The 16,401-nt window shown below is 41.4% G+C and overlaps 1 protein-coding gene and 1 long non-coding RNA gene across 2 annotated transcripts; one reads left to right on the forward strand and one right to left on the reverse strand.

Annotated features, from left to right (window-relative positions):
- Nucleotides 1-7,261: 7,261 nt before the first annotated feature.
- LOC132390820 (uncharacterized) lies at nucleotides 7,262-8,795 on the reverse strand. Its single transcript, XR_009511018.1, has 2 exons — nucleotides 8,074-8,795; nucleotides 7,262-7,789 (listed from the first exon to the last, which is right to left on the reverse strand). It is a non-coding gene; the product is annotated as an uncharacterized LOC132390820 (long non-coding RNA).
- Nucleotides 8,796-8,841: 46 nt separating this feature from the next.
- On the forward strand, nucleotides 8,842-15,374 carry lsm6 (LSM6 homolog, U6 small nuclear RNA and mRNA degradation associated). Its single transcript, XM_059965000.1, has 4 exons — nucleotides 8,842-8,980; nucleotides 11,759-11,875; nucleotides 13,954-14,067; nucleotides 15,054-15,374. The coding sequence occupies exons 2-4, from the start codon at nucleotides 11,782-11,784 to the stop codon at nucleotides 15,086-15,088; spliced, it is 243 nt and encodes an 80-aa protein (XP_059820983.1). The 5' UTR covers nucleotides 8,842-8,980; nucleotides 11,759-11,781; the 3' UTR covers nucleotides 15,089-15,374.
- The last annotated feature ends 1,027 nt before the right edge of the window (nucleotides 15,375-16,401 follow it).

The following is a 16,401-nucleotide window of genomic DNA, read 5'->3' on the forward strand; positions in this document are numbered from 1 at the left end:
AAAAATTAGTTGGAAGTTGGAGGATTGGGATTAGCATTCATTTCAAGAGAACTAGAATACAGAAGCACGACTTCTGTATTCTAGTTGGGGCTTTATAAAGCACAGCTGAGGCCTCACTTGGAGTATTGTGAGCAGTTTTGGACCCCTTACCTTTGAAAGGATGTGCTGAAACTGGAGAGGGTTCAAGGAAGGTTCACAAAAATGATTCTGGGATTGAAAGGATTGTCACATAAAGAGTGTTTTATGGCTCTGAGAGGATATTTCTTACGCTGGGAGAGTCTAGGACCAGAGACAGCTTCAGAATAGAGGGATATCCATTTAGAACAGAGATAAGGAAAAATCTCTTTAGCCAGAGGGTGGTGAAACTGTGTAATTCATTGCCACAGATGGCTGTGCAGGCCAAGTCATTTGGTATATTTAGGGCAGAGGTTGATAGGTTCTTGATTAGTCAGGGCATGAAAGATTACAAGGAGAAGGCAGGAGAATGGGGTTAATAATTCAGTCGTGATGGAATGGTGGAGCAGACTCAATGGGCTGAATGGCCTAATTCTGCTTCTCCGTCTTATGGCTCCTCCCCACTCATTCACAGGAATCACCAGCTCATGAAGTAAGAGCATCAAGGATGATGCTAAGCACCCGGAACCCATTTGTTGAGAACTCATGGAGGACTACATTAGGTGCACTTCTAAATTTGCCACCTAGTGCCTTCTCTCTGCCTATATGAGGACTCCTCATTGGTCTGATCATGGATCTCTTTAGGACCTACAGAAATCCAGTTGAAGCAAGTCATAGGAAGAGGGAAAGAAACAAATTGCAGTAATAAACAGACACTGTTGAGAGGCAAGAATGAAGAATATGCTTCGAACACTAACCACTACACTTGAAACAGTACCATAGTGAACCAGCGCCATCAGGAGGGAAGATTTATAACACAAACACTTTGAACACAAATTGAACAAACTTTTACTTGAAAGAGAATGTATTGCTAAATTCTTTGCAGAATTAATCATTTGTAGCAAGAGGAATTTTTTGATCATGATTTTGCCTGGAGACAGTGTTTATTATTACCATTAATCAACCCTTTTGATACCATTTCATCAAAATTCAGGACTACATTCCATATCACTATTTTGTAATTTAATCTTTGGGAAGCCTGGCTTGTCAGGTGTAGTGTCTTGTGTCATATAAGTATCTCTCCAGGCAGATGATGACAGGCATCTTAGCACCCATGATATCCCTTCTAGGTTCACAGCCAGTTAGCTGAACCATGTCACAGATTGAACAACAATTATGAGTAACATTTTCTTATAAGCGAGTGCAAAATCAAGAGGTCAAGGTGCAGAACTAATGCACTTACTATGAAAGTGAACCATATAATTTCAATCCATGGCCCAACCATCTTTCTGGCATTAAATCTATGATAATCAGGTAATGTCATTTTGTAACAATGGTTTTCATGAGAAACAAGCAACTTTTCATGCAACCTCTCCACTCTGGATTGACTTCAGGTGCACAGCAAAACAAAAATACCAGAACTGAAAGGTTATAGCTATGAGGGAAAAAAACTGGTCAGGCTTTCTAAAAAAAGATAAAAGAAAGAGCTTTCTTGAAAACTATGAAGTTATTTGATAAAGCAAATATAAAGAAGAGATCCCCAAATCTGGATAAACCAGAACTCGGAACCAATAGTATAGCACAGTCACTAAAAATAATCCAAATAGGAAACAGAGGAGAAACTTTTTTTAATTTACTGAGGAGTGTTACATTATTGAGTAGTTGAGACACTCATCCCTCCTCCCGAATAGTATTATAGTCTCCAAGGCCCATGAAACAAAATCTTCAATTTCTCTACCCTCAGTCTCTCATCCACCAGAGCCCCATCTGACCCATTCTGTCCCATTATTCCCAATCCCAAGACCACATCTCTGATCTCCCCAGTTTAACCAGATCAGAATAGTATACCTCACAATATGACTGGTGCCCTCCCCTTTCCCAAGCCCTCTGCAACCAGCCCTACCCCCAACCCCATCCTACATTAATACAGTTGTTATTTTAGGGTGTAAAATCTGCTTAAGAAAAGGACATCCTATAGTTAATTTCAACAGGATGTCCAGGAAACCAATATTTCCAGGTTTCCCAATTAGAAATCCTGACACACCCCTGTTCATTTCAGAGCCAAATAAATATCAGAGTTTTTGTTTCGTATGATTCTGTCAGAACAGATAGAGGATCTGTTAGAAAGAATTTTAATGATTTTTATCATATCTTTTAACAGCATATTTAGTTAATTTTCTATCATCCCAGATGTTCCTGATCTTGCTTGACTAACTCGATAACAAATAATCTGTGTCTTCTTAATCCATTGTGAGAACTTGTTTGAGGTAGGAAGGGTCAACAATATTATCTTAATAGTTCCAGTGATGCAATTTTGTTTTTCAGCTTGGATGTGGAGTTTGCACATTTACCCAGTCACTATGTGGATTTCCTGTGGGTGCTAGTAATGATGACTCTAAATTGAGTAGAAAAGCAAATTGTGCAGAGGATCCAGAAAGCCTGCAGAGATATGGGCAGGTTACATGAGAGGACCAGAGTCTGGTAAATGGAGCACAATATAGGTAAATATGAGGTCATGCACTTTGGAAGGAAAAATAGAAGTTCAGATTATTATTTTAAGTTTTGAAAGATTTCAGCTGTTGTACAGGTAATTGGGAGTGCTTGTACATGAACCGCAAACGTTTGAGTTACAGGTACAATGGAATATCAAGAAGTCAAATGGAATGTTGGCCTTCATTACCAGAGGGATTGAATTTAAGAGCAGAGATGTTAAGCTGCAACTGTATAGGGTACTGGTGAGATCGCGCCTTGTACTGAGTTCTGGTCTCCTTATTTGAGGAAGGATATACTGGCTTTGGAGGCGGTGCAGAGGAGATTCATCAGGATGACTCTGGAGGTGAGGGGGTTAGCCTATGAGGAGAGGTTGAGACACCTAGGATTAAACTAGCTGGAATTCAGAAGAAGGGAATCTTACTGAAATATATAATATTATTAATGGGATAGATAAGATAGATGCAGGAAAGTTGCTTACATTGGTAGGTGAGACTAGAACTAAGGAACACCGCCTCAAGATTTTGGGGAGATTTTGGATGGAAACTGCTTTCCCCAGAGAAATTAATCTGTGGAATTCTCTGCAGTGGAGGCTACCTCATTAAATATATTGAAGACACAATTATTCATACTCATTAAGGGTAGGTAGGTGGCTCTGCCATGATCTAATTGAATGGTGGCGCCAGTTCAATGGAGCAGTTAGCCTACTCCTCTTCCTGTTTTTTTATGTTCTGATACTGTGAGGCAATGATTACTATCTGTGCCACTGTGTTGCCCAAATTATTTCTCTAACTGATAACCATTGCTCGTTCAGTGACAAATGGGTCAGATGGCCTACTCCTGCTTCTATTTCTTATGTTATTATGACTACATGTTCCTGTTCTCAGTGAACCTGAATAGCACTTCTCATGATCAAATATTATAACTATGGGAGACAGTCACTGGAAATTCTCAATAATTTATGCAAACAATTCTTCCACCAATTTTCAACCTATAGGTATGCTCTATCAGCAACTCAGGAGAAGCAACACAGAAAATGGCAGCTTAATACTTTCTCACAAGGTCTGAAGGAAATAAGTTCACATTGACCAAATCTAGGCAGCAATTTTTCTCAATACTCTGACCAATATCAATCCCTCAACATCATTAAATCTGATTTCTTTCTGATTATCTTATTGGTTTTTACAGCAAATTGGATTGCAGAGCCTAGTTGTGAGGCTTCCCAAAACTGTAACAGGGATTTCAAAGGTACCTCCTTAGTTGCAAATATACAATGCAGGAGGAACTCAGCAGGCCAGGCAGCATCTATGGAAAAGAGTACATTTGATGTTTCGGGCCGAAACTCTTCAGCGGGACAGGAGAGGTCAGTCCATGACCTCCTCTGCTGTTGCAATGAGGCTACACTCCAGTTGGAGGAGCAACACCTTATTTTCCGTCTGGGAACCTCCTCCATTCCCCATTTCCATTTCCCTCTCTCACCTTATCTCTTACCTGTCCATCACCTCCCTCTGGCGCTCCTCCCCTTTTCTTTCTTCCATGGTCCTCTGTCCTCTCCTATCAGATTCCCCCTTCTCCAGCCCTTTATCTCTTTCACCAATCAACTTCCCAGCTCTTTACTTCACTCCTCTCCCTCCTGGTTTCACCTATCACCTTGTGTTTCCTCCTGCCCTCCCCCACCTTCTTACCCTGACTCCTCATCTGTTATTTTATCCAGTCCTGATGAAGCCCTAAGTGTTGACTATTGACTCTTTTCCATAGATGCTGCCTGACCTGCTGGGTTCCTCTAGCACCTTGCGGGTGTTACTTGGAATTCCAGCACCTGCAGATTTCCTCGTTTGTCCTTAGTTGCAATACTTATTTGGATATCCCAACTTTGTCAGAGCTCATTTTGCTTAGTTTTCCCAGTGGATCTTTCGAAAAGTTAGATTATATTTGTTATTTCCATTTTCTTATCCCATGACATGAACTATTTCTTAGCTGAGGGCGTGGAATGAATTTCTCACCTGTCTCATTTAAATGTCACCTTCCTATTTGTATTATTGAAGGAGCAAATGATTTCTCTCACACTTTTGAAATTCTAATTTTTTGTGTGTTTTTATGTGAAACCTTAAAACTAAATTATGTTCTTGCAGAAAAATAGACACAGTGACATCTGAAAATCATTTAGTCCCAATGGCTCTGATCCTTGCGCTTTGCAGATATTATAAAGTTGGATTACATGCAATGAGTCATGAGATAGAAATAAGCTGCAGCCTGGTGAGCTGAGGAGGAATTGGTAGATCTCATATCAGCTTCTTGAAGGGTAAGGTCCCATATCACTTCAGAGGACAGAGTAGCCGAAAGACAAAAGTTGAAGAACATTCTCACAGAGATGATTACAGCATTGCCTACATGAGATAACCAGGCTCAGGTTCAACTCCAACCTTGCAAATGGCTTTCTGTGGAGCCTCGAATTCCTCCCATCCGGCCGTTAAATTATGTCAACCTATGAGGGTAGAAATTCCAGTATTTGTTGTAACACAAACAGAACTCATCCAGCATCAGATGGCTGCACTGGAGATTCTGGCTTCTGGCATCCAAAGTCAGCTTGCTGCCAACCAAGGCCATACTGCTGTCATTATGTTCCCTGGTCCTATAGGTTTGACGAGAATCTCAGCACCCTAGAAATGTGTCTTCCGGTACATCATGTCCTGCTTTGACGATTCTGTGTAGTTTGTATTAGCTTCCTCTTCCATATGACAGCCAATGACTGGTTGTAGTGTTGCCACCCCAACAGGCCCCTTCCAGTTTGTCTTAGGATCTTGATAATCCATAATTACCTGTGAAACGGAGATGGTGACCCATGCTTTGAACTGCTGCAGTCCTTGGGGTAAAGGTATGCCTACTGCGAACAATTTCCAGGAACTAGACTCAGATCCTGTGAAGATGGGTGATTTATTTCCAAGTTAGGAATGTGTGTGGTTTGAAGAAGTACCTTCAGTTAGTCCTGATGAAGGGTCTCGGCCTGAAACATCGACAGTGCTTCTCCTTATAGATGCTGACTGGCCTGCTGTGTTCCACCAGCATTTTGTGTGTGTTGTTCTGATAGTTGTGTTCTCTTGCAGTTGCTGCCCTTGTTTTTATAATCATATAACAATTACAGCACAGAAACAAGCCATCTTGGCCCTTCTAGTCCATGCCGAACGCTTACCCTCACCTAGGCCCACTGACCTGCACTCAGCCCATAACCCTCCATTCCTTTCCTGTCCATATACCTATCCAATTTTACTTTAAATGACAATATCGAACCAACCTCTACCATATCAAACTCTTTTCTTGCTGTAGAAGTTGTGGGTGCAAGAGGTGCTATCACAGCAGGTAACTTCAGTTCATTTTACAGGAGTTGCACTCTACTGTGAGAGGAAAATCAATGTTTAGGCTGGTTGTTGCATTACTAATCAAGACGGTGTCAGCCTTCTTGAGTGGTTGGTGCCATATACACCCAGGCAAAGGGAGAGTATTCCATCATGCTTCTGACGTGTGCCTTGCACATGATAAAAAATCCTTAGGTGTCAGGAGGTGAGTCACTTATTATAACATACCCAGCTGAACTGCTCTAGTAGCCACTGGTCACAAAAACCACATGGTAGGCTCAGTTGTTCATCCTGGGAATTCAGCGATGACAATATCATTGGTTGTAAAGGGCTGGTGGTTAAGCTCTCCCTGCTGGAGTTAGTAATTAGTTGGCACTTTTGTGGAAAACATATACCGCCCCTCAGTAAGTCTACAGATGGATATTGAATGTGTCTCGTGCATGCGGGTGTGAGCTCCTTCTTTTGGCAAAGGTTGCTCATCAGCCAGCTAGCCCGGATTGCTGAAACCCACTCGGTACATCCAGTGCTGTTCACGGCAACCACAATGCCCTCCACTGGAAGTACTGATTATCCATCGTTTTGATAACAGCCATTGGAGAACCATTGCATAAAAGTATGACAGTCAAAAGCATGCAGAAGATGATCGGTTAACATTGCACAGTTTTGATTGTCATTTTAAGTACAGATGAAATTGGCATGTTATTTGTCCAGTTATGACTTCCATTTGTGCAGACTATAACTTGATCAGTAACAGAGGGGCAAGAACATGCCAACTGTGTCACAATGAGAATTCAGGCTTCTCTCCATTCAGAATTGGCGCTTGCTCTATTCACAGAAGTCATTTACTTACTGCAGTGCATACGGCGAGGAAATTCTAATATCGACGTTATGGAGGCAACAACAAGACTAAGTCATGGATGGGGAAGATATGTTCCCAGGGGAGAATTTCAAGATTTGGAATTTATTTTCAAATAGCCCCCAGCGCCATGATTTCTCCACTATAACAAGCTTGCTATCAGCCACTCGGCTGGCTACCACACAGAGTCTCAAGCTCGAGAGAACTGTACAGGCACATAGTGAAAGGCAGCAAGTCGCATCACATCAAAACGTATGAGGAACCCGAGTGTAAGGTCTGGCCAGTTTGTCATCACAGGCAGTAGGCGCTGCCAGTTCCCAACAATGGGCACAGACACCTGGGTAGCCAGGGTACGGCTCTAAGACCCTCATCTCAGCACTGAGTGGCTGCACCAGCTCGCACAGCACCAAGCTCTTGGGAGCCCTGAACTTGGACATTAGATGCTATATCAAAGTTCAAGGCAAATTTATTATCAAAGTACAACCCTGAGATTCATTTTCTTAAGAGCATTACAGTAAATACAAAAAACAAATTAAAAAATCAAATAGTATCTAAGCAATAAATGTCAAGAAAATGAGATGAAGAGTCATTGAAAGTGAGTCCATAGGTTGTGGGAACAGTTCAGTGAAGGGGTGAGTGAAGTTATCCTCTTTGGTTCAAGAGCCTGATGCTTGAGGCATAATAACTGAACCTGATCGTGTGGGTCTTGAGGCTCCTGCACCTGCTTCCTAATAGCAACTGTGAGAAGTGAGCATGGTCTGAAGATGGTGCTTGATGGTGGATGCACTTTCTTGTGACAGAACTCCACATAGATGTACTCAATGGTGGGGAGGGCTTTACCCATGATGGACTCTGTGTAGGCTTTTCCATTCAAGAGCATTGGCATTTCCATTCCAGGCTGTGATGCGGCCAGTCAATATACTCCCCGCTGCAACACACACAAAATGCTGGAGGAACTCAACAGGCCAGGCAGTATCTATGGGAAAAGAGTAAACAGTTGACGTCTTGGGCCAAGACCCTTATCAGGGCTGGAAAAAAGATGAGAGGTCAGTGTGAGAAGGTTGGGGGAGGTGATAGCTGAAACCAGGAGAGCGGGAGGGGTGAAGTTCATTAGTGAAAGAGGTGAAGGGCTGCAGAAGGGAGAACCTGGTAAGAGAGGGCTAAAGACCCCATGGAAGAAAGGGACGGGGAAGGAGCATCAGAGGGAGTTGATGGGGAGACAAGGTGAGAGGGGGAATGGGGCAGGGGAGGGGCAATTACTGGAAGCTGGAGAAATCAATGTCCATGCCATCAGGATGCTGGCTACCCAGACTGAAAATGTGTTGCTCCTCCAACCTGAGTGTGGCCTCATCACAGTAGCAGAAGAAGCCATGGACTGACGTCGAAATGGGAAGTAGTTCCTTTAGTATTTTGTGTGTGTTGCTTGTATTTCCAGGATCTGCCAATTTTCTCCCCACTGCGCATCTAGAGAAGTTTGTCAAAGCTTTAGATGAGATGCTGAATCTTCGCAAGCTTAGATTCTAAGAAAGCAAGAGGCGCTGCCGTGCTTTCTTTGTAATGGCACTCGTGCTGGGCCCAGGTCAGATCCTCCGAAATGGTGGCACCGAGGGAATTTAAAGTTGCTGACCCTCTCCGCCTCTGATTCCCCCGATGAGGACTGGCTCAGGGATCCCCGATTTCCCCCGTTGAAGTCAATATTCAGCACTTTGGTCTTGCTGACTCTGAGTAAGAGGTTGCTGCTGGGGCAACACTGAGCCAGATCTTCAACTTCAATCTCCCTCCCGAATGCTGATTCGTCACGAGTCACTGCGTGTCTCAGTAAATTTAAATACGGCATTGGCTCTGTGCTTACTACCTTAATATTTATGGAAAAAAAACAAACGAGTAAACTAAACTGCAACTTTTCACGAGTTTTCCTTGTTTAAACGCTGTATCTTTATCTCGAGAAATAATTCTCCATTTTTAAGGAACATGAATTGACTTTAATTTTGGCCCAGCGAGGCTTCTGTAACCGCGATGGGTGTTCGGGCGTGTGATTGGTGGGTTGGCTGCGGGTCGGAGGTCGGGGTTGGAGCTGCTGGGCGGTACATATTCGAATCAGTCCGGGATCCGGTTGTCACGTTTGAGACGGTTCGGGCCATATTCGAGTCGGTTTCCTCGGCGCGTTGTAAGTGAACGTTTGGTTCCCTCTCTCGGGGTGGCGGCAGGTTCTGACACCCGCTCTTACCGTGTCTTGTATCCGAGCACTTACTCGGGCCTTCAGCAACTCTGTTCGACCCGTTCGTACCAGTTGTGTCTGCTTTTATTAGATGGGCAACCTATAACTTAGTAAAAACTTCTGTACTGATGTCGACTCCTAGCCACAGCAGATTTCTCCCATTTTACGTTCTCGGCATTTCCTTACTCTTCATTGTACGTTGAGCTAGCCTCCCCTTCGATGTTTAAGTGCTGTTCATCCAAATTGCTTCTTATGGTCGAGAACTGAATATTTTATAGTTTGTTTCAAAAATGGAAACAACTTCTCGCGATGAACTCCTATTGACCGTGAAAGCAGTAGATCCTTTTCAGCTTCTCGTGACATTAGACAACTGTGTCGCATATAATCATTCACCACGTTTTTTTTTAAAAAATGAGATATTAACAGCTTCTAGCCTCAATGCCCAAACCCCCTCTATCTCCATCGCAAGGTCCATAAACAATACGTCCATTGCTTCAGTCTTGCCCACTAAACATTTTTTTACGCTCATTCTGCTGTTTTTGTCTTTGCGCAGTCTTTTCCTGCTTGTACCTGTGGCATGTTTGGTATCCTCTGTCTCTTTAATATCTTCTAATTTCCAACTGCAACATTTTTTCCTATGAATATCCTGTCCCTTTACACCTTTTTCCCACATCAGGATGTTCTTGCATTTTCCTTGAGAAATGACCTGTTTGCTTGCCTCACCCTCCCTCTGCTTGTTGTAAGTCATTCTCTCATTCAGCATCTTCCCTTTTAGCTAGTTTATTTCCAAGTAAATAATGTAACTGTGGGAACATGTGTATGTCTGAATTATAAATATTTGTGGAATCTAAACAATATTCTTTGTTTCATTCCTACTTAAGAGTGTGGGGTCCTCTTAACTCTTCCTTGTGCATTGACCGTGTTTTGATGTTGCTTCCTTCTCTCATGTGTAATTTAATTATCTTCACTAATTGCTACCCTGCTCTCTCAAGGTCCAGTTCCAATGATTCCCCTCTATTTTTCATCCCAAGGTTAGTGACCAGTATTCATTACAAGCCTACAGATTCTCCTGGCCTTGCTTGGCTGGAGTTTGTGCCTTCCTGCTTCCTGTAAGGACTCTGCTTGAAACTTCTTGTTTCTCTGACCCAGCTGCATCTTTTCTGATGACAGCTCCTTCCTTAGCACAGTTTTTGGGATAGTTTCTCTTTATTTAATTGTGACCTCCCTTCAGCTTAGTTGTCAGAGGTCTGCTCTTGCCTCTTCCCAAGGTGAGCAAAGATAGGGCTCCCTTCCATAGGGAGGATGTAAAGAGTCTCCTTACAGAACAGTGCTGATATTGAACTCTGAACCCTGGAATACCTCGAACTGCAACAGCACTGCACTAACCCCAATGCTACCACAGCATCTAAATCATGACATTGTGGTGTTAGAGCCAGCCGCAACTCAGAATGATGCTGTGGAGCTGCTTCCTCCGTTCAGTTCCCTTCAGCTACTTCTGCACTGCACAAAGTGCGAGTCAGTTCAGAGCTTCCCGAAAAAATAAAGCAGTCCGCAACAAGATCTCTACAGCATTGAGGCTTGGGGTAATAAGTGACGAACAGAATCTTTGTCATACAAGTGCTAGGCAGTGGCCATTTCCAGCAAGTCTAACCTCCTCCCTTTCTCTTTAAATAAATAAGCATCATCTGGTTACTCACCATTAACATCCTAGAACAGAAGTTCCCAATCTGGGGTTTATGGACCCCTTGCATAATGGTATTGGTCTGTGGCATTAAGAAGTTGGGAACCCATGCTCTGGAAGTTATAGGAAGTCTGATCATCCTTGATCAGAAGTGGAGTTAGACCAGATGCACAGATACATGGTTACAAGAGAGGTTGGGCCCGATAACGAGCAACTTCTTGACAGCCCAAAACTTTTCATCCACATATGAGGCCAGGTGTGGAGATGTGACGGAATACTCTTGGTTTATCTGACTGACTGCAGTTCTAACACACTTGAGAATTTCAGTGTAGCAGGACGCAGTAGTTTCATTCGCTCGCATCCTGTTTGCCAGCCTAAGCTGCCATTCCAGTAGGGATCATTCTGGCTGACAGAAATGCACCTTGGTTACAGGGAAAAGCCACAGCTGCTTCACATCTCCGATTTCCTCTACAGGCCACTTAGAAACATATTGAAGTTCCTTTGTTGCTGGGTTAAGTTTTGAATCTTACTGCTTAACAACACAGTCGGCAAAGTTTGAAGGCGTTCACTGTTACCATGATGATGTGGGAAGGGTTCCAAGTGCTGCTGCCCACGTCTTGTGCGTGAATGCACACAACAATTTCCCTCTCTTTAAATGGTAACATTGAATATTTTGCTGCTGGTAGAGAGGTCTGGTTTACTGCTTCAGCTAAATAATGGAGGATCATCTTCTCAAGTTTCGGGTGTGGGTTAGAATGTACTCCTTTGTGATGCAGTTGTGAGTTCTACTCAGCCTAAAATTTGTGCTCAAAAGTCAGAACATTTGTTTTCTCCCCCAAAGCTAAACACAGAACTCTAGATGAAATCTTTTAGTATGTACTCAACAGTTTTTTCTCTGTGCTCCCCAATCCACCCATTCCCCCGCATTTGTTTCCAGCTTTTCAGCAAGATTTATAAATTCCTGAAATGCTTTTCACTTCTATAAAGTCTCCTGCTTGAATTATTGAATTATAGTAACTGCTGTTACTGGGTCTCTTCTCTTGCAGGTACTTGGGTGTAAGGACGCAAAATGAGCCTGCGAAAGCAAACTCCTAGTGATTTTCTAAAACAGATTATAGGAAGACCTGTGGTGGTCAAGCTGAACTCGGGTGTGGATTACCGAGGTACTCATGAGTGACAGGCTTGAATGCCTGTCACCTGTTACATCTCGAGGTGGCCCAAAATGCTCTACATTGCGGTACTTGGACATGTAGTCAGAGTTGTAAACTGGATTGTATACAGCAAGCCCAGGCGAACCTCAGTTATAGATTGAGAAGCGTAGAAAAGGATATTAAGGCTGTCTATAAGACATTGAAGCAGAATTAGGCCATTCAGCCCATCGAGTCTGCTCTACAATTTGATGTTGACTGATTGGCCCTTTGAGTCTGATCCATTTCCCTCTCAACCCCATTAACCTCCCTTCCTCCCGTAATCTTTCACACCCTGACATCTACAATCTATCAACCTCTACCTTAAATACATCCAGTGACCTGGCCTCCATGGCTACCTGTGGCAACAAATTCACCACCCTTTGACAAAAGAAATTCCTCTCATCCTGGTCTAAATGGATGTCCATCTATTGTGAGGTTATGCCTTCTGGTGCTCGACTTCCCCCACTATTGGAAATCTGCTCTCCACATCCACTCTATATAGGCCTTTCAACTTTTGATAGGTTCCAATGAGATCCCCCCGATTCTTTCAATCGCAGAATCATTTTCGTGAATCTCCTTTGAACCGTCTGCAATGTCAGCACATCCTTTCGCAATACTCCAAGTGGGGCTTCACCAGTGCCTTGTACAGCCTCAGCATTACATCCTTCTTTTTATATTCTAGCCTCACCGCCCACTCAGCCTCCAAGTTAACCTTTAGAGAATCCTGCACAAGCACCCAAAGGCCCTTTGCACCTCTGATTTATGAATTCTCTTTCCATTTAGAAAATAGTCTCTGCTTTTATTCCTTCTACCAAAGTGCGTGACCATTTCCATCTACCACTTCTTTGCCTATTCTCCTAATCTAATTCCTTCTGTAGCCTCCCTGCTTCCTCAACAGTACCTACATCTCCACCTATCTTCGTATTGTCTGCAAAGTAGCCACAAAACCACCAATTTTGTCATCCAGATCATCGATATACAACGTAAAAAGAAACAGTCCCAATACCGACACCCATGGACCACCACTGGTCACCAGCAGCCAGTCAGTAAAGCCTCTCTTTATTCTATCGCCAATCAGCTAAAGCTCTTTCCATCTTTTATCTAATACCATGGGGTCTTATCTTGTTAAGTAGCCTCATGCATACCTTGTCAAAGGTCTTTTGAAAATCCAAGTACACAACATTCACCAACTTTTCTTTGTATATCCTGTTTGTTATTTCCTCAAAAAAATTCTAACAGATTTGCCAGGCAAGATTTTCCCTTGAGGAAACCATGCTGACTGTCCCATTTTATCATGTGTCCCCCGAAACCTCATCCTTAACAATCCACTCCAACATCCTCCCACCACTGAGGTCAGGCTAACTATAATTTCTTTTCTTCTGTCTCCTTCCCTTCTTGAAGAGTGGAGAGACATTTGCAGTTTTCCAGTCCTCTAGAACCATGCCAGAATCTAGTGATTCTTGAAAGATCATTATTTTCCTTTGTGTTGAGATGGTGTTGTGCTGTTTTGACCTGCCTTTTGTCCTATTCTGACTTGAAAACAAAAAGGACAAGATCAGTTATAAAGGAACACCTTTTAAAGAATGAATATCCCTAATTTTAGTGATGAGTTTTTGCTGCTGGGAACATTTGTACTTGTGTTTAAAGAAATTGGCAAATGTGGTTTCTTGTAAAATTAATTTGAATCCTCAGCATTTCAGTTTTAGATTTGACTGTTGATAAATAGTTCCTTTTCTTACAGTGATAAAGGCTTTCACATATTTGATGTTACCATTTTCTTCTATGCATGGAGGTGTCAGGATTTTTATTACTATTTTCCCAGTGGGAATATGCTACTTGAGATAAATTGTCCATCCTCACAATTGGTGAAACTATAAACTTGCATTTGAAGTTGGTATTAATTTAGTTATAATAGTCAGTTTTAGTGCATGGCTCCCTGAAGTTTGTAAATAGTTACCAAACTGTATAGCTTGACATTGTAATTATGTATATTCCGGATTCTGGGACTGAATTGGAATATATTTTCATTGCATCTGTCTGATATTTGCTAGGTGTTTTAGCTTGTCTGGATGGGTATATGAACATAGCTTTGGAACAAACAGAAGAATATGTAAATGGTCAACTTAAGAACAAATATGGAGATGCATTTATTCGTGGCAACAATGGTAAATTGGTTTTCCTTTCATAATGAGATCTTTTGAAATACAATCTCTGCCTGTAACTTTAGACTCTGTGATCCCATGCTTTCTCCTGTTATACATGGTTTTTTTTTCTTTTGCCTGTTTGGTTTTCTTCTCATTTAGTATCATATTTTAGCAAGAAATTTAACATTTTGAAAGTGTAATTGGTTTACCTTTGATAGACTTGCTTTGGTTATAGTTGTAAGCCTGGCTTAGCAAGCACATGAAAGTAAAAATCTAACTTTATCTGATCTCATTAAAAAATTTCCCTTGCTGCACAGCACAGTTTGTTTTAGATTGAGAGTTTGCATTTGTTCTGTTCTACTGAAGCTTCACTTAAGAGTTCAATTGTGTTACTGAGCAAAGTAGATTTTGAGGGAAAAGACAGACTATCAATTGTACTGTATTTGGAAACTTTTCTGATAGTGCATTCCCATTGCAATTTTAAGTAAAATAATCTTAAAATTAAGTGTAAGAGCCCCCCTTTATCAGGCATAATCCCTCCTGAAATAATTTACTGTCCTGATGCCCTATTAGGAACTCGTGAGAAAAATAATTTGACAAAATATCCAAATAAGCAAATTTTAATGGTTTTGATATCATTAGATATTTTAATGATTTAGGACAGGGATATTTTGAGACTGCTAGATGTCAGACAATTCTGGCAAATGAACTCATCTCTCAAGAAATTAATCATTGTTTACAAACCACCCTCAGAAAATTGTCTGAATCCAAGCCTTTGTTTTTGGATATATTAGATGTCCAAATTAATTGGAGCCAAAACAAAGTTTATGAAACAGTATGGTACATCACGTAAGCATGATATTTCTTTTGAAAAGTTGATATATTTTCTCTGGTCTTTTTCTTCGCAGTAGTTCTAATAAATATGTGTTCTCAGTAGGTAATATACTCTTGTATTCTGTATTTTAAACTAAAGAATCCTGTTTCACTTTTTTTTCTTTTTCTTTCAGTGTTATACATAAGCACACAGAAGAGAAGACTTTAGATGTTGTATACTGAATGTTTTTCTATGTAACTCTGATCTTTAGCTTTTTTGAATATTATTTGTCTACACATGGTTTCTTGAATAAGAATGATTTTTTTTTAATACAGAAGTATGTGTCTTAGTTTGGTTTACCAGATAGTGGCTGTAATGTATATGTCAATCACATGTTATTCAGGCAAGCACTCTCCTGTTTTGGAAGTGTTGTATAAAATTAAGACAAAACAATATGTTTTGAGAGAAGCTAATATAGTGCTGAAAATATTGTGAATAAAGGACTTGAAGTACATGTACTTTCTTAAAATTCAGTAGCATACAATAAAAAACATCATTACTGGTTTATTTTAGATTGGGCCAGTTGTCAGGGGAGGATAAAGTAGAAACATTTCTTGTATCAGAAATGATAATGATCCAATCATTTCTTTGATACTTCTCATGTTTTGCTATAAATGTTCCTTGGCAATTAGTTCTACAGTATTTATACACAGTATAATTTATGCTAGGTACAATGGTGCTGACTAATAGTTTGCAGATGCCTTTGGAAATGCCAGCAATCAGTAGCTTGACCCTCAGAAAATCTCTTGGATTTTGTTGGTCTGAGACTTCCTGCAAGCTGTTCTGTCCGTCAAGAACATTAACACTGAAGAAAGAGTCCATGCTCTCTTCATGCCACTCTTCAAGGAGTCCATGTGTCAATTCATTTAAGCACTGACTGCATAAAAAGGGAAATGCTTTAATATTTTACTTCAAAAGGTAAATTATTTAAAACATTAAAATATTTATATTTTTAAAGATAGCTTTAAATGTTTACTCTTTAATTTGTTCTAAATGTCCTAATTACCAGAGAAATTTATAATGTAACAGGCTTTTACAGCCAGCAAACTGTCATGGCTTTCTATCTCGAGGTATGCCTATTGGGAAGGCGGAGAGGCGGTAAGCCACTTGCAGTTCTGTGTACAAGTGTGGGAGGTGGGTTGGGATCTTGGGCAGTGAACCAGTTCCTGTACTGGGCTCTGGGACACTGCATTGACTGGACGTTTTGGAATCACACAATCAAGCTGGCGGGTGTTTGAGTCAGCATTCATGTGCTGGCTCTTCAAAAGAGCAAAGGGGAAACCACTTCTGTGCTCTCTCACCAAAGAGCAGCATCTTTTCCTTTGTTTCCTCTGTCCTAAAATATATAACTTTATTCTGTATTGGAAACATGAGAATGCAGATGCTGGAAATCCATAGCAAGACACAAATTGCTGAAGGAAGTCAGCAGGTCAGGCAACACCTAATGAAAGGAATTGATAGTCAACCCTTCATCAGCGCTA

This window comes from Hypanus sabinus, chromosome 3, assembly GCF_030144855.1.
Source record: "Hypanus sabinus isolate sHypSab1 chromosome 3, sHypSab1.hap1, whole genome shotgun sequence".
Lineage (NCBI taxonomy): Eukaryota > Metazoa > Chordata > Chondrichthyes > Myliobatiformes > Dasyatidae > Hypanus > Hypanus sabinus.

Excerpts from the sequence above, each read along its gene's own strand:
- lsm6 (XM_059965000.1), top strand. The coding sequence starts at position 11,782 with ATGAGCCTGCGAAAGCAAACTCCTAGTGATTTTCTAAAACAGATTATA. Across the intron at positions 11,876-13,953 it reads CTCGGGTGTGGATTACCGAG|GTGTTTTAGCTTGTCTGGAT; the intron begins GTACTCATGAGT and ends GATATTTGCTAG. Across the intron at positions 14,068-15,053 it reads ATTTATTCGTGGCAACAATG|TGTTATACATAAGCACACAG; the intron begins GTAAATTGGTTT and ends TTTTTCTTTCAG.